The sequence below is a fragment of the Triticum dicoccoides genome, chromosome 1A (assembly GCF_002162155.2).
Source record: "Triticum dicoccoides isolate Atlit2015 ecotype Zavitan chromosome 1A, WEW_v2.0, whole genome shotgun sequence".
NCBI lineage: Eukaryota > Viridiplantae > Streptophyta > Magnoliopsida > Poales > Poaceae > Triticum > Triticum dicoccoides.
Window position 1 is genome coordinate 76,872,215 of NC_041380.1, and position 23,643 is coordinate 76,895,857.

At 50.9% G+C, this 23,643-nt stretch overlaps 1 protein-coding gene across 1 annotated transcript; it reads right to left on the minus strand.

Moving 5' to 3' along the window:
• Positions 1–190: 190 nt before the first annotated feature.
• On the minus strand, positions 191–23,159 carry LOC119368192. The gene is made up of 2 exons (XM_037633543.1): positions 22,372–23,159; positions 191–543 (listed from the first exon to the last, which is right to left on the minus strand). Exons 1-2 carry the CDS (start codon positions 23,138–23,140, stop codon positions 338–340), a joined length of 975 nt encoding a protein of 324 aa, XP_037489440.1. The 5' UTR covers positions 23,141–23,159; the 3' UTR covers positions 191–337.
• Between the last annotated feature and the right edge of the window lie 484 nt (positions 23,160–23,643).

The following is a 23,643-nucleotide window of genomic DNA, read 5'->3' on the forward strand; positions in this document are numbered from 1 at the left end:
CTAATATACGGAGTAAATAAAAACAGAGGGAGTACTCCTAGTTAATAGGCTCAACAATTATATATATACTAGCTCACAGTGTCACACAAACATATACAAGAATCAAACACACATGATGTGCCATAATCGGAATCGGATGAGATGTAGAATTTCATACGACTAATATAATACATTCAAACTGTGATGGAGGTAGCTACCGCACTTACTAATTGTCTCAGTTAAAACACATGATAGGTAGTACGGAGTACTTTTAAGTACTTGTCTCTTAAATCCAAGAATGAATAGAGGAGTAGCACTGCAGGCTAGGGTCTGGGGGCCGTGGACTCACTGGACTGGACTAGGCAGTTGTAGTGACCTGCGGCGCCGGCTGCAGCTCCACGCCAGCATTGTCGCCGTCGACGGCGAGCCGCTCGTAGTCTCCGACGTAGTTGAGGTGGACCTTGTCAACGATCTCGTGGTGGTGGTTTTTGCAGACCAGGTACACTACCGGCTGCGCCACCAGCGTGACGACGAGCGCCGCCCACAGAGCGACTGTCATCCCAACTCCTGTGTAAGACAATAGGCTTTGGGGGGAACCGGCACAACCTTTTAGGGGTGGCCTATCACATATATATATAATGAGGTGGTATACAACGTTACAATATACACATGTAAATACAGTCTAACACCCTCCTTCAATCTTAGCCACTTTCTAATGAATCTAGAAGGGTAAGATTGCGCCTGCAAGTCTCAAACTGTGGCAAAGGCAATGACTTGGTGAAGATGTCAGCAAGTTGATCCTTGGAAGAAATAAACTTGATCTGTAGTTGCTTCTGAGAGACACGTTCACGCACAAAATGATAGTCAGCTTCAATGTGTTTCGTTCGGGCATGGAATACCGGATTTGTAGAAAGGTATGTAGCACCGATGTTATCACACCAAAGAACAGGAGGCTGTGATTGGGGTATACTTAACTCCTGAAGCAAGGACTGTACCCAGATAATCTCTGATGTGGCATTGGCCACAGCCTTATACTCAGCCTCAGTACTGCTACGCGAGACAGTAGCCTTTTTCCGAGCACTCCAGGCAATCAGGTTTTTTTTTCGAAAAGGGGGGGGGGGTACCCCGGCCTCTGCATCAAGAATGATGCATACGGCCCTCTTATTAACCAAAGCAGCAAAGTGTGCATACAAGGTTCCATAGTCTCAAAATCAAACAAAGAAAATGCAGCCTATATCGACACACAGACTAGCCAGAAATAAAATGCCACAACCGGCTGGCTAAAGAAGATAGGAAAACTAATTGCCTATCCTATTACATGACTGCCATCCAAACCGGTTGAAGATAACCCGAGCAGCCATCTCCCATCGGGTAGACCCAGTAACCAAATACTCCCTGGCCTCCATCGGAGTGAGTGACGACCACAAACGGATCAAAGCCGTAGCTCGAAATAGAACCTGCAAAAAATGAATTCGTGGTGTTCTGTTAAAAACCAAATCATTTCTGCACAACCAGATGGTCCACATCAACGCACAAACTCCCACCCGAATATGCCTTGCTAATGCAGAATCAATCCCATTAAGCCAAGTCCCAAATAAAGCGGTAACCGTGGTGGGTGGAATAATATTAAAGGCAATATGCACCGTCTGCCATAGAACCTTAGCTAGCGGGCAATCAAAAAAGAGATGTTTAATTGTCTCATCTCGATCACAGAAACTACACCTAGTAGGTCCTGTCCAATTACGCTTTATCAAATTGTCCTTTGTGAGAATGACTTGTTTATGCACAAACCACATAAACACTTTTATTTTCAAAGGAACTTTAACATCCCATACCTTTTTGGACGTTGGAATAGAACTTGAGTTAATAACATCAAGATACATTGACCTCACTGTAAATACCCCATTCTTGGTCAACTTCCAGCGTAATACATCAGGTTGGTCAGAGAGTTGGACCTCCATTAGTCTCCTTACTAACTGGAGCCAAACCTCCCAATGATTGCCCACTAACGACCGTCTAAACTGAATATTAAGGGGGATAGTTTGAAATACCGTTGCCACGAACACCTCTGTCGTTGCGCAATACGATATAAAGAAGGATACTGCATAGCCAAGGGCGAGTCACCCAGCCAAGAATCCTCCCAGAAACGTGTAGTAGCACCATTTCCAAGGACCACTTTTGTCCTATTAAACAGTAATACTTTGACTTTCATTAGTCCCTTCCAGAAAGGCGAATCAGTCGGCCTAACTGATACCTGCGATAACGTTCTAGTCTGGAGGGACTTGCTGCGAATGATTTGCTGCCACATTGCTTCAGTACCGGACGCGAGCTTCCACAACCACTTACTAAGAAGGCATCTGTTCTTAACCTCTAGATTCTCAATACCAAGCCCACCTTGGTCTTTCGGTCGACAGATAATATCCCACTTAGCAAGCCGGTATTTTCTTTTGTGCTCATCACCCTGCCAAAAGAAACGTGATCGATAAAAGTCTAGTCTTTTCCTAACACCCACTGGAACTTCAAAGAAAGATAAGAGGAACATAGGCATACTTGTGAGCACCGAGTTAATCAAGATTAACCGGCCTCCGTATGACATGAGCTTACCCTTCCAGCAGCTCAGTTTCTTCTCAAATCGATCCTCGACACACTTCCACTCTTTGTTAGTTAGCCTACGATGATGTATCGGAATGCCAAGGTAGGAGAAAGGTAAACTTCCCAACTCGCACCCAAACAATTGCCTATAAGACTCTTGTTCGTCTTTGGCTCTCCCAAAGCAGAACAACTCGCTCTTATGGAAATTGATCTTCAACCCCGATAATTGTTCAAAGAGGCATAGTAACAACTTCATATTTCTCGCCTTGGCCAAATCGTGCTCCATAAAGAGTATTGTATCATCAGCGTATTGAAGAATAGATACACCTCCATCAACCAGATGAGGTACTAGGCCACCCACTTGTCCATTTTCCTTCGCCCTTCCTATCAAAATTGCTAACATATCCACCACGATGTTAAACAAGATAGGGGACATTGGATCTCCTTGCCTGAGGCCCTTGTGAGTTTGGAAGTAATGACCTATATCGTCATTTACTTTAATACCAACACTCCCTTTTTGCGTAAAAGATTCCACCTGATGGCGCCAGGCACCATCAAAACCTTTCATACGCAATGCCTGCTGCAGGAATGGCCACTTAATCTTATCATACGCCTTTTCGAAATCCACCTTAAAAATTACTCCATCTAATTTTTTAGAATGAATTTCATGGAGCGTTTCATGCAGGACAACCACCCCTTCAAGGATGTTTCTATCCGGCATAAAAGCAGTTTGAGACTGTTGCACCACAGAAAGCGCAATCTGTGAGAGCCTGTTCGTCCCGACCTTGGTGAATATTTTGAAACTAACATTGAGTAGGCAAATCGGCCTGAACTGCTCAATGCGCACAGCCTCCGTTCTCTTAGGGAGTAATGTGATGGTTCCGAAATTCAAGTGAAACAGTTGTAGCTGTCCCGAGAAAAGATCGGTAAACATAGGTAGCAGATCCCCCTTAATAATGTGCCAGCACTTTTTATAGAACTCAGCCGGAAACCCATCCGGTCCGGGAGCCTTATTGTTTTTCATTTGTGCTATAGCATCAAACACCTCCTTCTCCGTAAATGGGGCCAGCAAAATCTCATTATCGGCTACCGACAACTGAGGAACATCATCAGTCCTGGACTCATCCAAGGACACGGAATTAACCTCCGGCGGCCCGAATAACTGTCTATAATACTCAGTGATGTATGCTTTGAGATTATCCTGCCCAATGATTGTGCCTTCATCTTGCTCTAGCTAGAAAATACGTTTCTTACGGTGCTTGCCATTCGCAATCAGGTGAAAGAATTGAGTATTGGCATCCCCTTGGACTACTTTGCGGACCTTAGCGCGCAACGCCCACTTCAACTCTTCCTCGCGGAGAAGTTCTTTCAACCTCTTCTCAGCCTCGTTCTTAACCTAGAGCTCAGCGGGTAGCAGAATTGAAGATTCAGCTTTTGTATCTAGGGCCTGAGTAAGAGCTAGGAGTCTATCCTTTTCGATCTTATAAGCCCCACTTAGGTGCTTAGCCCACCCTCGTAAGAAACTTCTTAAGTGCCTTATTTTGTTCTGCCAACGTTCAACCGCCGTTCTACCTCCACCCCCCTTATCCCATTCCCTGGCAACGAGGTCTAAGAAACCTTCACGTTCGAACCAGGGCATCTCGAATGAGAAAGTGTTCTTGTTTCCCACATAGTTGGACTCCCCGGAGTCCACAAACAGTGGTGTGTGATCGGATATGCCTCTCGTTAAAGCTTGTACCGTAACCAGAGGGAATTTATGTTCCCACTCTACGCTAGCCAGCACACGATCAAGCTTTTCATATGTTGGGTTTGGCAGAGCATTAGCCCAGGTAAACTTTCTGCCAGAAAGCTCTATCTCCCTCAGATCCAAGCTCTCAATAATGGTGTTAAACATAAATGACCATCTCCCGTCGAAGTTATCATTGTTCTTCTCCTCTCTCCTTCGAATGATATTGAAATCACCCCCGACTAGCATTGGGAGCTATTCGGATCCACAGATTCGAACAAGATCCGCAAGAAATTCCGGTTTAAGCTCCGGTTGTGCGGCTCCGTAAACCGCCACTAAAGCCCAGTCGAATCCATCAACTTTTGACCTAACCCGAAACTTAACCGCAAAGTCCCCCATCACCACACTCCTGACCTCAAGAGAATCGCATCTCACTCCCAGTAAGATTCCTCCCGATCGTCCACGTGGAGGCAGGCAATGCCAGTCAAAATCAATACCACCGACAAGAGAAGCAAGAAACTGAGGAGCAAAATTATCTCTTCCAGTTTCGGAGAGAGCAACGAAATCTAGACGGCGCTCCAGAGACTCCTCAGCGAGAAACCTTCTTTTAGCCAAGTCCTTAAGACCTCTGCTATTCCAAAAAATTCCTTTCATAGATCATCATGAAATTTTTTGGCCGTACGAATTCTAGCACTTCTACGTACTGCGGAAGCTGGATACACCTTCCGCTTCCACTTACGTTTAGGTTGTTCAGTGCCCACCGGCCGGTCCTCATAACCAGGCGGCGGATCCAGTGATTGACGATCCCCAACATCAATACTAACCTCGTCCACATCAGACACAATTGAATTTGGTTCAAGGTCCGCACACAAATTGTCTAACACTCTCACCCCCAACGCATCAATCTCCGCATCATTCATAGGCCTTACTGCCGCTAGGTTGCGAATGGTTTCTAAGGCGCGTTCCGCTTCCAAATCTAGAAGATCATTAACCAAGGTGGAGATTTCAGAATTATTATTTCCTAGCGAAACCCCTACTTGAGTTGCATTATGAATAATCTCATCCGTAGAGAAATGCATAATAGAATTGGATAAATTGACTGACATACCAGTAGTGACCTCGATGTCACGAAGCTTGGCCGCTCTCCTTGCGCACCTCTGCTGCATGTCATCAACCTCCGGTTGGTTCTGTAGATGGGAACTCATCCGTCGTCCCTCAGAAACCGGATCAGGGATTCCGCCGAAAGCAATAACCTCCTCTCGAGAAGCAGTACACGCAGAAGGTCGAGAGGGAATACTCCCGATGCCGGCAGTCAGGCGGCTAGGTGAAGTCAAAGCCAGCGCCGCCTGGCCGGCCGCCCCCTCCGCCGCACCCCTCAGGGCGGTGGGAGCCACCGTCCCAACCGCAGAGGAGGAAGGATGGACCGGGGACACCTTCCCCGGACTCCCGTCAAGCACTACAGTCGCAGCCGCCTCCGTCGAAGCCGAGAGGGAGGTGTGGGGAGCCTCCTGCCCCATACGACCTCCCCCGGGAACGGCCAACGCCGTCGCAGGAAGCGCCACCTGCGCCACCTGCTCCGGACAAACTCTAGAGCGCTCAACCGAAGCGTCCGCCCCCGGTCGCTCCCACGAAGAGGGCACCTCCCTCTCCGGAGACCCGACCTGAGCGGCAGAAGGGTGATGGGCCAAGGCCTCCTGCCTTAAACCCACCACGCTCGAAGTCACCTGTATCTCCATCGTCACAGGAGCCTGTGAGGGAGGCGAGAACGCCGTCTCCGAATCTCCCTCCACTCTCCGATCCTGGACACTGTGGTCATCTAGATCCAACTCAGGTAAGGAGCACTCAAACTCCTCAGGAGACTCCACCCGCTCACTCCATAATCTCAGAGGTGCAGATGAAAACTGAAGGGACCCAAATCGCAGTGTAGTCGACGGTACAGAAGATGTTGGCGCGGTCGGGCCTCCAGTGGTCTTAGCCACGGACCCCGGTCTGTCCTCCTCTCGACCAGAATCAGCACTCTCAGGCTCCTTGCGCCCCATGCCATCATCACCCTCGTGCATGTCAACATCAACGGCAGCAGGTGCCTCACCAAACAAACTGTCATCCTCAAATTCAATCTGAATGTTATACACCTGACCTCGATAAGCCCACTTCACCATATCAGGAACAAATTCAATATCCAAAATGCTGACAAGAATGCGAGCCACCCCCTGAGCTCTGGTGAAGACGCATATCAACACGTTCTGGCTTTCCAACCAAAACAGCCAGACTAGCCACGACCCTGGCATCCTGCATAGGTCTGTGAGGAGCTCCCGAAAAACGCAACCAGGCCTGGGTTAGTGGCTTTCCCTGGGGCTCAGTCAATTTCCACTCCTGAAACTCAAGAATGCCCTCCGTACCTGGCACCTTACACATCCCAAAACTGAGTAACCTCTGTAAATCCTCTACCGAAGGAAACTCCACTCTGAACGCGTTAGGCTCAAGACTGACTAGCTCCCAGAGGAAGTCGCCCGGGGCCAGCTCCCGCAGCCGCTGCACAACCTGGACTTCAGAGACTTCTCCTTTAGTCACTTTAACAATCCCCGTTGTCACACTGCGCACCTCATCAGTGTCTTCCCTCTCGACCGGAGACTCAAAAAAAGTAAGCTCAGAACAAAACACACCATACATCATGAGATTGGGTAGATGCTCTCTCATAAGCGGACAATCCCCTGAGGCATGATCTGGCTTACCACACCCGTCGCATAAGGCCGCCTCACACTCAGCAATGAAGTGACCCTTATTTCCACACCGATAGCAAAGCATTTTTTCTTTCTTTCGAGCATACTTAGCCGCCCGGTCCAGCTCGGTCCTGTCAGAGCCCTCCACCGACACGACCTCATCCGAGGCAACCGCCTCAGTCGTAGCTGTAGCCACCTCTATGGCCATCTCCTGAGTGCCCTCATCAACCGCTGTCCGATCCACAACCACAGGATGCTGTCTAGGGCGGTAGCGACCACCCCGGCCACGGTTACCACGGAAACCACCGCGGTTTCTGTTAGCCGGTCCTGATGCCCCTTCGACGAAGCCTCCCGTCGGCCCCAGGAAGGGTCTCTCTGTGGAGCCATCACTCTGCCAAGCATATCCCCGCCCACCACCTGTGGACGAGGACCCCCGGTGTTGTTCGTCTCCATACGCGTTAAGCCCATCATCTCCCCACTTTCCTCGAGGCACCTCCGAAACTCCCCCTGCTGCCGTAGCGTCCTGAAACTGCACCTGCTGTAGGACCGCAGCCGCCGCGTTGTGCGACTGTCTAGCCACAAAAAGAGGCGGCCTAGCCCCGGTCTGAACTGCCGTGGGACGGAGCTGCCCACCCATAGCTGGTTGCTTCGCCGTTGGGTTGCCCCGCCCTGCAGCAGCCACGGGAGGAGGTGCCGGCGGCCGAAGGTCACCACGGCCCCCGGCAGGCCCTGGAGATCGATTCCCCGGCTGCTGTATCCCGCGTCCTGCAGCGCCGGTCCTGGGCAAGCCCCCATGCGGTGGAGGTCGGTAGCCGATCCCTCCCGGAGCCGCCTGGCCGGGCAGCGTGGGGGCGGCCACGCGTCTATCACCGGGCAGCGCGCCAGCACGTCCCCGTCCTGCGCCCTGTGCTGCCGGCGCCCCACCGCGTCCGCCACCACCCGGCACCGGCGGACCTCCGCGCCCGACGCCGCCAGTCGCGCCTACCTGGCAGCTGGTTTTGGCCGGCGGCGGTCCTCCGCCCAGCATGCTTTGGAGCGAAGGAATCCGGCGAGCACGGCTCGCCCCTCGATCACAGAAGCGCGGCCTCGTCGAACGTGGAAAAACCCTAGGACCCGTCGCCCGATGTCTCTGAGGCGCTACGTCGATCAGGCAATCACGTTCGACCTGAACCGCCGTATTCTCGCGTTCAATCTGGGCCTCATACCCGATTGACGTAGGCCCAGGGAGTACAGGGCCCGGCTCACTCAGAACCGGCCCACCGACCGTTCGGCCCAACAGATCGTTCAAACGATCATCTCTCATCCGCGAGATCTCGCTGGCATGCCTCGCCGGCGATCTCGCCGCGGCCGCCGCCGGCACACTTCCCGGACGGGTCGGCCTCTTCTTCCTTTTGACTTGGATCCAAGAATCCGGATGAATCATATCGAGAAGCGTTAGGTTTGGTAGACTAACCTTGGGAAGGGGGCCCTTCCATGGCCGGAGTGTCGTCGCCGCCGTTCGCCGATGCACTACGCGTCTAACCATCTCCGTCCTCTCGCTCGCATGAAGGCCAACCCTTGCCTGATCCTCCACCGGCAAGACCCGATCCACCGTCGAGGCTACCTCGTCCTCGTCGTATCCCGCATTGAAGAACTCGCAGAAGAGGTCCGATGGAGTGGGCGTTGGTGGAGTGGCCTCTGGATCCTCTTCCCCGTCTGCGTCATCCTCGTCGGCACCGGCCAATACCCAAAAGCGGCCACCGACGTGAGGCCTAGCCGCGACCCCCGATCCGGTGCTCACCGGTCGGGCGCCCTCGGCGCCCCTCCCGTCGCCCCCTCCGTCGCCCCTCATCCAGGCAATCAGGTTAGAGCCAAAGAAGACAGCATAACCCCCCGTGGATCGCCTGTCATCCGGATTGCCAGCCCAGTCTGCATCAGAATATGCTGAAAGACAACCAGAGTCAGACGGCCGAATATGCAAACCATGAGCCACCGTGAAACGAATATAGCGCAAAATCCGCTTAACAGCAGACCAATGAGTGTCACGGGGTGACTGCAGATACTGCCAGACTCGGTTAACAGCATAGGAAATGTCTGGTCGTGTGATCGTCAAGTACTGGAGCCCACCAACAATACTCTGGTACTCGGTCGCATCAGAAGAAGAAAGAAGCACACCATCAACAGCATTGAGCTTATCAGTGGTAGACATGGGTGTAGTCGTCGGTTTGCACTTAAGCATCCCAGCTCGCTGCAACAAATCCAGAGAGTACTTCTTCTGCGTCATAACAAGGCCAGCAGCACGAGAAGTAACCTCCACACCAAGAAAGTAATGAAGCTTCCCAAGGTCCTTGACCGCAAAATCAGCACCAAGTGAGCGAACAAGCGCAATAGCAGCCGACTGAGAGGAGCTGACCAAAATGATATCATCTACATAGACCAACAAGTACATAGTAACCTCAGGCCTTTGAAGAAGAAACAATGAGGAGTCAGCAGTTGATGATGCAAAACCATGAGCACGAAGAGCCATTGCAAGACGAGCATGCCAAGCACGAGGAGCCTGCTTCAGACCATAAATTGCCTTGGACAGACGACAGAGATGATCAGGGCGATCCGGATCAGAGAAACCCGGAGGCTGGCGCATGTAAACCTCCTCTGCCAAGACACCATGAAGAAAAGCATTTTGAACATCAAGCTGACGAAGAAACCAACCTCGAGTAACAGCCAGAGAGAGAAGAAGTCTGATGGTAGTAGGCTTGACCACTGGACTGAAGGTGTCTTCATAGTCAAGTCCAAAACGTTGTCGAAAACCACGAGCAACCAGACGAGCCTTATAGCGCTCAATGGACCCATCAGAATGCCTCTTCACTTTGAAAACCCATTTGGAATCAATGACATTTACCCGTGATTGTGGAGGAACAAGAGTCCATGTCTGATTGCGAAGAAGCGCTTGATACTCCTGCTCCATGGCCTCTCCCCAATGAGGAATGCGCATAGCAGCTTGATACGTGCGTGGCTCAGAGGATGGATCTGCGAGAGCAGCAGACATGCACGCCGCTAACCAAGCAACTGTGCCATCGTGACGTTGCTTAGGCTGAAAAATGCCACTCCGACTGCGCGTATGTGGACGTAGAGCAGCAGCAGGAGCCGGCGAAGGCGAAGGTGACGGAGACGTGACGGTCGCCGGAGATGCAGGAATCACCTCAGGCGAGCTCGGGACAGACGACTCCGGGCTGCATGGCGAAGACTGGCCCGACGACAGGGGCTCAGAGGCCATGGGCGAACCGAGGGTGGGCGAGGCCAGCTCCGGTGACACCGTCCCAGATGGCCTTGGCGAGGCGAGAGCAGGCGAGGCCGGCCCTGGTGAGAAGGGCCCAGACACCCTGGGCGAGGCAGGGGCGGGCGAGGCCAGGCCTGGTGATGACTGCCCCGACGCCCTGGGCGAGACGGGGACCGAGGAGGCCGGCCCAGTCGGCGGGGTTGCAGGGCGCGACGATGGCGAAGGCAGCCCAGAAGCCAGAGGCGACCGGGCCAGGACGTCGATCGGCCGTGCATGAGCACGGAAACCGAGGCCATGCAGGGGCGCCATGTGCTCCTCATGCACAACAGAAGGTGCCGAGGATGAAGGCGATGGCGACGAAGAGGAAGATGGCGCTTCCAGAATCTCCAAACGAGCCCCACGACCAGTGCCTGCACCATGGTTAGGCAACAATAGAGGAGAATATGCAACATCATCAAATTGGTCAGAAGCAACAGAGGATGAATGCATGACAGGTGGCTCGGTAGTGGACACAGGGAGGTTGGCAAAGGGAAAAACATGCTCATCAAACACAACATCCCGAGAGATGTAGACACGATTAGTGGGAACATGAAGACATTTGTATCCTTTATGAAGAGAGCTATAACCAAGAAAAACACACTTCTTGGAACGAAACTCGAGCTTACGCTTGTTATATGGACGGAGATGGGGCCAGCAAGCACACCCAAACACCTTGAGAAAGGTGTAGTTCGGTTGTTCATTAAGGAGAACTTCAATGGGAGTCTTCATATTCAAAACACGAGTGGGAGTACGATTGATGAGAAAACATGCAGTGGTGAAAGCATTGTTGGGGAACGTTGTAGAAAATTAAAATTTTTCCTACGGTTTCACCAAGATCCATCTATGAGTTCATCTAAGCAACGAGTCAAGGGAGAGAGTTTGCATCTACATACCACTTGTAGATCGCGTGCGGAAGCTTGCAAGGTGATGATGTAGTCGTACTCGACGTGATTCGAATCACCGATGACCAAGTGCTGAACGGACAGCACCTCCGCGTTCAACACACGTACGGGACGGGAGACGTCTCCTCCTTCTTGATCCAGCAAGGGGAAAGGAGAGGTTGAGGAAGACAGCTCCACCGGCAGCACGACGGCGTGGTGATGGTGGAGAGGCAGTACTCCGATAGGGCTTCGCCAAGCACACAACGGAGGAGGAGAGGTGTTGGGGAGGGGAGGGCTGCGCCTTGGAGGGTGGTTCGGCTGCCCTCCCCTCACCCCTCTATTTATAGGGGGAAGGGAGAAGGGGGCCGGCCCCCTAGAACCCATCTAGGGGGGTGCGGCGGCCAAGGGGAGAGGGGGAGAGGGTGGCTTGCCCCCCAAGCCAAGGGGGCGCCCCCTCTAGGGTTCCCCCCCTCAACCCTAGGCGCAAGGGCCCAAGGGAGGGGGTGCGCCCAGCCCACCAGGGGCTGGCTCCCTGCCCCACGCAGCCCATGTGGCCCCCCGGGAGGGGTGGCCCCTCCCGGTGGACCCCCGGAACCCTTCCGGTGGCCCCGGTACAATACCGGTATGACCCTGAAACTTCCCGGTGTCCGTTTGACAACTTCCCATATATAAATCTTTACCTACAGACCCTTCCGGAGCTCCTCGTAACGTCCAGGATCCCATCCGGGACTCCGAACAACATTCAGTAGTCACATACTAGTCTTCCTAATAACCCTAGCGTCACCGAACCTTAAGTGTGTAGACCCTACGGGTTCGGGAGACATGCAGACATGACCTGGACGCTCTCAGGTCAATAACCAACAGCGGGATCTGGATACCCATGATGGCTCCCACATGCTCCTCGATGTTGTCATCGGATGAACCACGATGTCGAGGATTCGATCAAACCCTGTATGCAATTCCCTTTGTCAATCGGTACGTTACTTGCCCGAGACTCGATCGTCGGTATCCCAATACCTTGTTCAGTCTCGTTACCGGCAAGTCACTTTACTCGTACCGTAATGCATGATCCCGTGTCCAACACCTTGGTCACATTGAGCTCATTATGATGATGCATTACCGAGTGGGCCCAGAGATACCTCTCCGTCATACGGAGTGACAAATCCCAGTCTCGATCCGTGTCAACCCAACAGATACTTTCGGAGATACCTGTAATGCACCTTTATAGTCACCCAGTTACGTTGTGACGTTTGATACACCCAAGGCACTCTTACGATATCCGGGAGTTACACGATCTCATGGTCGAAGGAAGAGATACTTGACATTGGCAAAGCTCTAGCAAAACGAACTACACGATCTTTTATGCTATGCTTAGGATTGGGTCTTGTCCATCACATCATTCTCCTAATGATGTGATCCCGTTATCAACGACATCCAATGTCCATAGTCAGGAAACCATGACTATCTGTTGATCACAACGAGCTAGTCAACTAGAGGCTCACCAGGGACATATTATGGTCTAAGTATTCACACGTGTATTACGATTTTCGGATAATACAGTTATAGCATGAATAAAAGACATTTATCATGAACATTGAAATATAATAATACTTTTATTATTGCCTCTAGGGCATATTTCCAACAGTCTCCCACTTGCACTAGAGTCACTAATCTAGTTACATTGTGATGAATCGAACACCCATAGAGTTCTGGTGTTGATCATGTTTTGCACGCGAGAGAGGTTTAGTCAGCGGATCTGCGACATTCAGATCCGTGTGCACTTTGCAAATCTCTATGTCTCCATCTTGAACATTTTCACGGATGGAGTTGAAACGACGCTTGATGTGCCTGGTCTTCTTGTGAAAACCTGGGCTCCTTGGCGAGGGCAATAGCTCCAGTGTTGTCACAGAAGAGTTTGATCGGCCCCGACGCATTGGGTATGACTCCTAGGTCGGTGATGAACTCCTTCACCCAAATCGCTTCATGCGCTGCCTCCGAGGCTGCCATGTACTCCGCTTCACACGTAGATCGCGCCACGACGCTCTGCTTGCAGCTGCACCAGCTTACTGCTCCACCATTCAACATATACATGTATCCGGTTTGTGACTTAGAGTCATCCAGATCTGAGTCGAAGCTAGCGTCGACGTAACCCTTTACGACGAGCTCTTCGTCTCCTCCATAAACGAGAAACATGTCCTTCGTCCTTTTCAGGTACTTCAGGATATTCTTGACCGCTGTCCAGTGTTCCTTGCCGGGATTACTTTGGTATCTTGCTACCAAACTTACGGCAAGGTTTACATCGGGTCTGGTACACAGCATGGCATACATAATAGATCCTATGGCTGAAGCATAGGGGATGACACTCATCTCTTCTTTATCTTTTGCTGTGGTCGGTGACTGAGCCGAGCTCAGTCTCACACCTTGTAACATAGGCAAGAACCCCTTCTTGGACTGATCCATTTTGAACCTCTTCAAAATCTTATCAAGGTATGTGCTTTGTGAAAGACCTATGAGGCGTCTCGATCTATCTCTATAGATCTTGATGCCTAATATGTAAGCAGCTTCTCCAAGGTCCTTCATTGAAAAACACTTATTCAAGTAGGCCTTAATGCTGTCCAGAAATTCTATATTATTTCCCATCAAGAGTATGTCATCTACATATAATATGAGAAATGCTACAGAGCTCCCACTCACTTTCTTGTAAACGCGGGCTTCTCCATAAGTCTGCATAAACCCAAACGCTTTGATCATCTCATCAAAGCGAATGTTCCAACTCCGAGATGCTTGCACCAGTCCATAAATGGATCGCTGGAGCTTGCATACTTTGTTAGCGTTCCGAGGATCGACAAAACCTTCCGGCTGCATCATATATAGCTCTTCCTTAAGATGTCCGTTAAGGAATGCCATTTTGACGTCCATCTGCCATATCTCATAATCATAGTATGCGGCAATTGCTAACATGATTCGGACGGACTTCAGCTTCGCTACGGGAGAGAAAGTCTCGTCGTAGTCAATCCCTTGAACTTGTCGATAACCCTTAGCGACAAGTCGAGCCTTATAGATGGTAACATTTCCATCCGTGTCCGTCTTCTTCTTAAAAATCCATTTGTTTTCTATCGCTCGCCGATCATCGGGCAAGTCTGTCAAAGTCCATACTTTGTTTTCATACATGGATTCTATCTCGGATTTCATGGCTTCAAGCCATTTGTTGGAATCCGGGCCCGCCATCGCTTCTTCATAGTTCGAAGGTTCATTGTTGTCTAACAACATGATTTCCAGGACAGGGTTGCCGTACCACTCTGGTGCGGAACGTGTCCTTGTGGACCTGCGAAGTTCAGCAGTAACTTGATCCGAAGCACCTTGATCATCATCATTGTTTTCCTCTTCAGTTGGTGTGGGCATCACAGGAACATTTTCCTGAGCTGCACCACTTTCCCGTTCGAGAGGCAGTACTTCATCGAGTTCTACTTTCCTCCCACTTACTTCTTTCGAGAGAAACTCTTTTTCCAGAAAGCATCCGTTCTTGGCAACAAAGATCTTGCCTTCGGATCTTAAGTAGAAGGTATACCCGACAGTTTCCTTAGGGTATCCTATGAATACGCATTTTTCCGACTTGGGTTCGAGCTTTTCAGGTTGAAGTTTCTTGACATAAGCATCGCATCCCCAAACTTTTAGAAACGACAGCTTAGGTTTCTTTCCAAACCATAATTCATACGGTGTCGTCTCAACGGATTTAGACGGTGCCCTATTTAAAGTGAATGTAGCTGTCTCTAGAGCGTATCCCCAAAATGATAGCGGTAAATCGGTAAGAGACATCATAGACCGCACCATATCCAATAGGGTGCGATTACGACGTTCGGACACACCGTTTCGCTGAGGTGTTCCAGGCGGCGTGAGTTGTGAAACGATTCCACATTTCCTTAAGTGTGTACCAAATTCGTGACTTAAGTATTCTCCTCCACGATCTGATCGTAAGAATTTTATCTTTCGGTCACGTTGATTCTCTACCTCATTCTGAAATTCCTTGAACTTTTCAAAGGTCTCAGACTTGTGTTTCATTAAGTAGACATACCCATATCTACTCAAGTCATCAGTGAGAGTGAGAACATAACGATATCCTCCGCGAGCCTCAACGCTCATTGGACCGCACACATCGGTATGTATGATTTCCAACAAGTTGGTTGCTCGCTCCATTGTTCCGGAGAACGGAGTATGGTCATTTTGCCCAAGAGGCATGGTTCGCACGTGTCAAACGATTTATAATCAAGAGACTCTAAAAGTCCATCGGCATGGAGCTTCTTCATGCGCTTAACACCAATGTGACCAAGGCGGCAGTGCCACAAGTATGTGGGACTATCGTTATCAACTTTAAATCTTTTGGCATCTACACTATGAACATGTGTAATATTACGCTCGAGATTCATTAAGAATAAACCATTGACCATCGGAGCATGACCATAAAACATATCTCTCATATAAATCGAACAACCATTATTCTCAGACTTAAATGAGTAACCATCTCGTATTAAACGAGATCCAGATACAATGTTCATGCTCAAACTTGGCACTAAATAACAATTATTAAGGTTCAAAACTAATCCCGTAGGTAAATGTAGAGGCAGCGTGCCGACGGCGATCACATCGACTCTGGAACCATTCCCGACGCGCATCGTCACCTCGTCCTTCGCCAGTCTCCGTTTATTCCGCAGCTCCTGCTGTGAGTTACAAATATGAGCAACGGCACCGGTATCAAATACCTAGGAGTTACTACGAGTACTGGTAAGGTACACATCAATCACATGTATATCAAATATACCTTTGGTGTTGCCGGCCTTCTTATCCGCTAAGTATTTGGGGCAGTTCCGCTTCCAGTGACCCTTCCCCTTGCAATAAAAGCACTCAGTCTCAGGCTTGGGTCCATTCTTTGACTTCTTCCCGGTAACTGGCTTACCAGGCGCGGCAACATCTTTGCCGTCCTTCTTGAAGTTCTTCTTACCCTTGCCCTTCTTGAACTTAGTGGTCTTATTGACCATCAACACTTGATGTTCTTTCTTGATTTCAGCCTCTGCTGACTTCAGCATCGAGAACACTTCAGGAATGGTCTTTTCCATCCCCTGCATGTTGTAGTTCATCACAAAGCTCTTGTAGCTTGGTGGGAGCGACTGGAGGATTCTGTCAATGACCGCCTCATCTGGGAGGTTAATGTTCATCTGGGTCATACGGTTGTGCAACCCAGACATCTTCAGGATGTGCTCACTGACAGAACTGTTTTCCTCCATCTTACAACTGTAGAACTTGTCGGAGACATCATATCTCTCGACCCGGGCATGAGCTTGAAAAACTAGTTTCAGCTCTTCGAACATCTCATATGCTCCGTGGTGCTCAAAACGCTTTTGGAGCCCCGGTTCTAAGCTGTAAAGCATGCCGCACTGAACGAGGGAGTAATCATCAGCACGAGACTGCCAAGCATTCATAATGTCTTGGTTCTCTGGGACGGGAGCGTCACCTAGCGGTCCTTCTAGGACATATTGTTTCTTGGCAGCTATGAGGATGATCCTCAGGTTCCGGACCCAGTCCGTATAGTTGCTGCCATCATCTTTCAGCTTGGTTTTCTCTAGGAACGCGTTGAAGTTCATGTTGACATTAGCGTTGGCCATTGATCTACAAGACATATTTGCAAAGGTTTTAGACTAAGTTCATGATAATAAAGTTCTAATCAAATTATGAACTCCCACTTAGATTAAACATCCCTCTAGTCATCTAAGTGTTACACGATCCGAGTCGACTAGCCCGTGTCCGATCATCACGTGAGACGGACTAGTCATCGTCGGTGAACATTCTCATGTTAATCGTATCTTCCATACGATTCATGTTCGACCTTTCGGTCTCCGTGTTCCGAGGCCATGTCTGCACATGCTAGGCTCGTCAAGTTAACCCTAAGTGTTTTCATTGTGTAAAACTGTCTTACACCCGTTGTATGTGAACGTAAGAATCCATCACACCCGATCATCACGTGGTGCTTAGAAGCGACGAACTGTAGCAACGGTGCACAGTTAGGGGAGAACACTTCTTGAAATTTTTGTAAGGGATCATCTTATTTACTACCGTCGTCCTAAGTAAACAAGATGCATAAACATAATAAACATCACATGCAATTATATAGTTGTGACATGATATGGCCAATATCATATAGCTCCATTGATCTTCATCTTCGGGGCTCCATGATCATCTTGTCACCGGCTTGACACCATGATCTCCATCATCGTGTCTTCATGAAGTTGTCACGCCAACGACTACTTCTACTTCTATGACTAACGTTTAGCAATAAAGTAAAGTAGTTTACATGACGTTATTCAATGACACGCAGGTCATACAAAAAATAAAGACAACTCCTATGGCTCCTGCCGGTTGTCATACTCATCGACATGCAAGTCGTGAATCCTATTACAAAGAACATGATCTCATACATCACAACTCATCATTCATCACAACTTCTGGCCATATCACATCACATGATCAATCGCTGCAAAAACAAGTTAGACGTCCTCTAATTGTTGTTGCATCTTTTACGTGGTTGCAATTGGGTTCTAGCAAGAACGTTTTCTTACCTACGAATCACCACAACGTGATTTTGTCAACTTCTATTTACCCTTCATAAGGGCCCTGTTCATCGATTCCGCTCCAACTAAAGTGGGAGAGACAGACACCCGCCAGCCACCTTATGCAACTAGTGCATGTCAGTCGGTGGAACCGGTCTCACGTAAGCGTACGTGTAAGGTTGGTCCGGGCCGCTTCATCCCACAATACCGTTGAGCAAGAAAAGACTAGTAGAGGCAAGTAAGATGACAAAATCCACGCCCACAACAAAATTGTGTTCTACTCGTGCAAAGAGAACTACGCATAGACCTAGCTCTGATACCACTGTTGGGGAACGTTGCAGAAAATTAAAATTTTTCCTACGGTTTCACCAAGATCCATCTATGAGTTCATCTAAGCAACGATTCAAGGGAGAGAGTTTGCATCTACATACCACTTGTAGATCGCGTGCGGAAGCTTGCAAGGTGATGATGTAGTCGTACTCGACGTGATTCGAATCACCGATGACCAAGTGCTGAACGGACAGCACCTCCGCGTTCAACACACGTACGGGACGGGAGACGTCTCCTCCTTCTTGATCCAGCAAGGGGAAAGGAGAGGTTGAGGAAGACAGCTCCACCGGCAGCACGACGGCGTGGTGATGGTGGAGAGGCAGTACTCCGACAGGGCTTCGCCAAGCACACAACGGAGGAGGAGAGGTGTTGGGGAGGGGAGGGCTGCGCCTTGGAGGGTGGTTCGGCTGCCCTCCCCTCACCCCTCTATTTATAGGGGGAAGGGAGAAGGGGGCCGGCCCCCTAGAACCCATCTAGGGGGATGCGGCGGCCAAGGGGAGAGGGGGAGAGGGTGGCTTGCCCCCCAAGCCAAGGGGACGCCCCCTCTAGGGTTCCCCCCCCCTCAATCCTAGGCGCAAGGGCCCAAGGGAGGGGGTGCGCCCAGACCACCAGGGGCTGGCTCCCTGCCCCACGCAGCCCATGTGGCCCCTCGGGAGGGGTGGCCCCTCCCGGTGGACCCCCGGAACCCTTCCGGTGGCCCCGGTACAATACCGGTATGACCCCGAAACTTCCCGGTGTCCGTTTGACAACTTCCCATATATAAATCTTTACCTCCGGACTCTTCCGGAGCTCCTCGTGACGTCCAGGATCCCATCCGGGACTCCGAACAACATTCGGTAGTCACATACTAGTCTTCCTAATAACCCTAGCGTCACCGAACCTTAAGTGTGTAGACCCTACGGGTTCGGGAGACATGCAGACATGACCTGGACGCTCTCAGGTCAATAACCAACAGCGGGATCTGGATACCCATGATGGCTCCCACATGCTCCTCGATGTTGTCATCGGATGAACCACGATGTCGAGGATTCGATCAAACCCTGTATGCAATTCCCTTTGTCAATCGGTACGTTACTTGCCCGAGACTCGATCGTCGGTATCCCAATACCTTGTTCAGTCTCGTTACCGGCAAGTCACTTTACTCGTACCGTAATGCATGATCCCGTGTCCAACACCTTGGTCACATTGAGCTCATTATGATGATGCATTACCGAGTGGGCCCAGAGATACCTCTCCGTCATACGGAGTGACAAATCCCAGTCTCGATCCGTGTCAACCCAACAGATACTTTCGGAGATACCTGTAATGCACCTTTATAGTCACCCAGTTACGTTGTGACGTTTGATACACCCAAGGCACTCTTACGATATCCGGGAGTTACACGATCTCATGGTCGAAGGAAGAGATACTTGACATTGGCAAAGCTCTAGCAAAACGAACTACACGATCTTTTATGCTATGCTTAGGATTGGGTCTTGTCCATCACATCATTCTCCTAATGATGTGATCCCGTTATCAACGACATCCAATGTCCATAGTCAGGAAACCATGACTATCTGTTGATCACAACGAGCTAGTCAACTAGAGGCTCACCAGGGACATATTGTGGTCTAAGTATTCACACGTGTATTACGATTTTCGGATAATACAGTTATAGCATGAATAAAAGACATTTATCATGAACATTGAAATATAATAATACTTTTATTATTGCCTCTAGGGCATATTTCCAACAAGCATCACTCCAAAAACGAAACGGAACAGATGCATGGGCCAAAAGAGTCAGACCAGCTTCAACAATGTGACGATGCTTACGTTCTACTGAACCATTCTGCTGATGTGTATGTGGACATGCTAAACGGTGAGTGATCCCAAGCGACTGAAAGAAGGAGTTGAGGTTGCGATACTCGCCACCCCAGTCCGACTGAACATGAACAATTTTGTGCTTGAGAAGGCGTTCAACATGTTTTTGGAACTGAACAAAAATGTCAAACACATCAGATTTACGTTTGATAAGATAAAGCCAGGTAAAGCGGCTGTAAGCATCAACAAAACTGATATAATAATTATGACCACTAACAGAAGTCTGAGCAGGACCCCATACATCTGAAAACACAAGTTCTAAAGGATGTTTGACCTCACGACTGGACTCCGAAAAAGGAAGTTGATGACTCTTCCCCTGCTGACAAGCATCACACACTGCTACATCTTTATTACTAGACACACTAGGAAGCTCATGACGACGCAAAACATGCCGGACAATAGGTGTGGCCGGGTGACCAAGACGAGCATGCCACTGTGACGGAGATACCCGAACTCCACTGAAGACGCGAGCGACGCCAGGATGCTCCAGACGATAGAGACCTTGGCAGAGCCGCCCACTAAGAAGAATGTCCCTCGTGCCTCGATCCTTAATAAAAAGATCAAAAGGATGAAATTCACAAAGCACATTATTATCACGAGTGAGTTTAGGAACTGAAAGAAGATTACGTGTCACAGATGGAACTCGAAGAACATTGCGAAGTTGAAGACTCCTATTGGCATGTCTAGTGAGAAGTGATGCTTGACCAATATGAGAGATGTGCATACCTGCTCCATTGGCGGTGTGGATCTTGTCGGAGCCATGGTAGGGTTCACGAGTGTGAAGCTTCCCCATCTCACTGGTCAGGTGCTCTGTCGCCCCAGAGTCCATGTACCAGTGGGGATCAATGGAGTAGGACTGAGTGTGTCCCTGTGGCTTCTGCGGCGGCGGACGATCAGCCATGGCGACCTGACGAGAAAAGTTGCGTGTATCCTTCCCGTCATTGCCAAGACCAAGAAAACCCCGCTGGAAGCGCTTGTGACACTTCGAGGCCCAGTGCCCATCGCGACCACAAAGCTGGCACACACGTGGACCGCCAGCCCCTGGTAGCGTCGCAGTAGGAGGATGGGCCGAGGCGGGTGGTGGTGACTGCCCCGAAGGAGCCCTGGATGAAGCAGAGGAGCGACCACCCTTGGTGGCGGCGTTTGCCGAGAGGGCGCCGTTGCCCCTGGATCGGCGCATCTCGACTCGTTGCTCAGTAAGCAGGAGGCGTGAAAAGACCTCGTGTGCTGGCATGGGCGTGGAGTTGCCCCTCTCATTGATGATCTCGACTAGGGCGTCATACTCCTCATCAAGACCATTGACGATAAACGAGTTGAACTCGGAGTCGGTGAGGGGCTGTCCAATGGAGGCCAGCGTGTCGGCGAGACTCTTGACTTTGTTGTAGAACTCAGTGGCGGTGGAGTCAAGCTTCTGACACTCCCCAAGTTGGCGACGGAGCCCAGATACACGAGCCTGCGACTGTGCCGCAAACGAGCGCTCAAGAATAGTCCATGCCTCGTGGGACGTCTTGGCGAAGACAACAAGCCCAGCAACGGCCGGAGAGAGCGACCCCTGGATGGAGGAGAGGTTCGCCTGATCCTGCCCTGTCCAGACACGGTGAGCCGGATTATAGACCGGACCATGCACGCTGTCAACCAGCGCAGGAGGGCAAGGGAGAGAGCCGTCGACATAGCCAAACAGGTAGTGACTCCCAAGAAGCGGAAGAACCTGCGCGCGCCAGAAGATGTAATTGTCCGACGACAACTTGATGGTGATGAGATGGCCGAAGTGAAACGGCGGCGGCGGCTGCGATCCCATCGAGGAGACTGGCTGAGGTGAGAACACCGTGGAGACAGTCGGAGGGGCAGCCGGCGCGGTGATAGAGGACGCGATGGCCGCGGTTGACGCCGCGAAGCCTGCCAGCGCGACGTCCTCCGCCACCAGCGGCGCAGTGGCTGAGGGCGCGACAGCCGCGGTTGACGGGGCGGCGGTGGTGTGGGCCACAAGCGCCTGCCCGGGCGAAGTAGCATCCGGCGGGAGCGCGAAGAGGGAGCCGACGCTCCGTGTCCCGATCGGCGCCTGAAGGGAGGCGGCATCCAGCGGCCTCGAGAGAAGTGCCGCGAGGGAGGCCGGCAGAAAACCGGTGGCGGTGGAGCCGGACGCAGCGGCGGACGTCATAGCAGTCGGGCGACGGCGGCGGCGGGCGCGGCGGCAGCGGCGGCGGCGGCGGCGGCGGCGGCGGTTTAGGGTTTTTAGACGAAAGCGGACGTAACCTAGCGTGATACCATGTAAGACAATAGGCTTTGGGGGAAACCGGCACAACCCTCTAGGGGTGGCCTATCACATATATATATATAATGAGGTGGTATACAACATTACAATATGCACATGTAAATACAGTCTAACATCCTGCAGCCAGCGGGAAAGCGATACCCAGCCCCAGCGCGTCGTCCATCACCACCACCAGAGGCGTGTAGGCCATGAGCAGAGCCACGATGCAGGCGTCGAGCGTGAGGAAGATGGCCGCCGCCGGCCAGAACTTGCCTGCGAGGAGCGCGCGGCTCCTGCGTACGGCGGCGAGGAGCCTGGGGTCCTCGAGGAGGGAGACCACACAGGCCAGCTGGCAGACGACGGTGACGTAGCCGGCGCCGGCAAGGCACGCGGCCCCGCCCATCAGCTGCAGCGGCAGGATGACCCCGCGCGGAGCGTCCAGGTGCTGGAGCGCGATCCAGGCTTGCGCGCCGGCGTAGAATGTGATGAGTAGAGGGATTGCAAGGAAGAAGAAGGTGCGATGAAGCCGCCTGCCTGGATCGAGTGGGAGGGCGTGGAGGCCGCGATTGGCGGCGGCGAAATCGCCGCCGGTGCAATAGAGAGAGGCGACTAGGAACACGTAGGCGCAGGTGCAGAAGAGCGTGAGCGCGTAGCAGAGAACGAAGTAGAGGAGCTTGAAGAGAAGTAAGGCGGCCCAGTACGCAGCGAGGCGGAGGAGGCTGCCTTGGTTGGAGTCGACGCAGGAGCTAAGGACGTGGTTGGCGCAGGGCAAGATCAGGGAGAGCAGCATAAGGAGACCTAAGCAGGAGTTGAAGATGGTGGCGCAGAGTACTCGGGCGACCTCGCGGCAGATGCCGGCGAGCCCGAGGCCACCCAGATCCTGCTGCTCTGCTACCCACTCCATCGATCGAACACGGTGGTGATGGATTGATGGCGGTGGTGGTGATGGTGCTGGTGGGGAAACAAGTCGACTACCGAAGACAAAAGTGGAGAAAGTAAGGACTATTTAACAGACGCCACGCCACATCGCGTGGAGTGGAGATATCCTCCTTGGCGAGAAATTTCCAAAGCTTTACAACAGTACGTCAACATTTATGCCATCAAATTAGTAGCATTGGATTGATAATAAAATATATTTTCTTCGTACTTTTATTTGGTTTTATGAACATTGATATATTTTTTGCACAAACTCGACCAAAACTTTGAAATAGTTTGATCCTTCAAAGTTGGAAATACACTCTTTGAAGGACGGAGCAAGCAGATCATTAAACAGACCTCATAAAATATCTGTGGACATCCGTGCATGCGCCGGCTTGTTTGACGAAATTTTGTACTATATATAGTACAAAAATAATGAGAATAAATAATCCTTAAAAAAGAGTTGTTTGGATGATAATCTACACAGAT

Excerpts from the sequence above, each read along its gene's own strand:
- LOC119368192 (XM_037633543.1), bottom strand. The coding sequence starts at position 23,140 with ATGGAGTGGGTAGCAGAGCAGCAGGATCTGGGTGGCCTCGGGCTCGCC. Across the intron at positions 544-22,371 it reads TTTCCCGCTGGCTGCAGGAT|TTGGGATGACAGTCGCTCTG; the intron begins GTTAGACTGTAT and ends CTTACACAGGAG.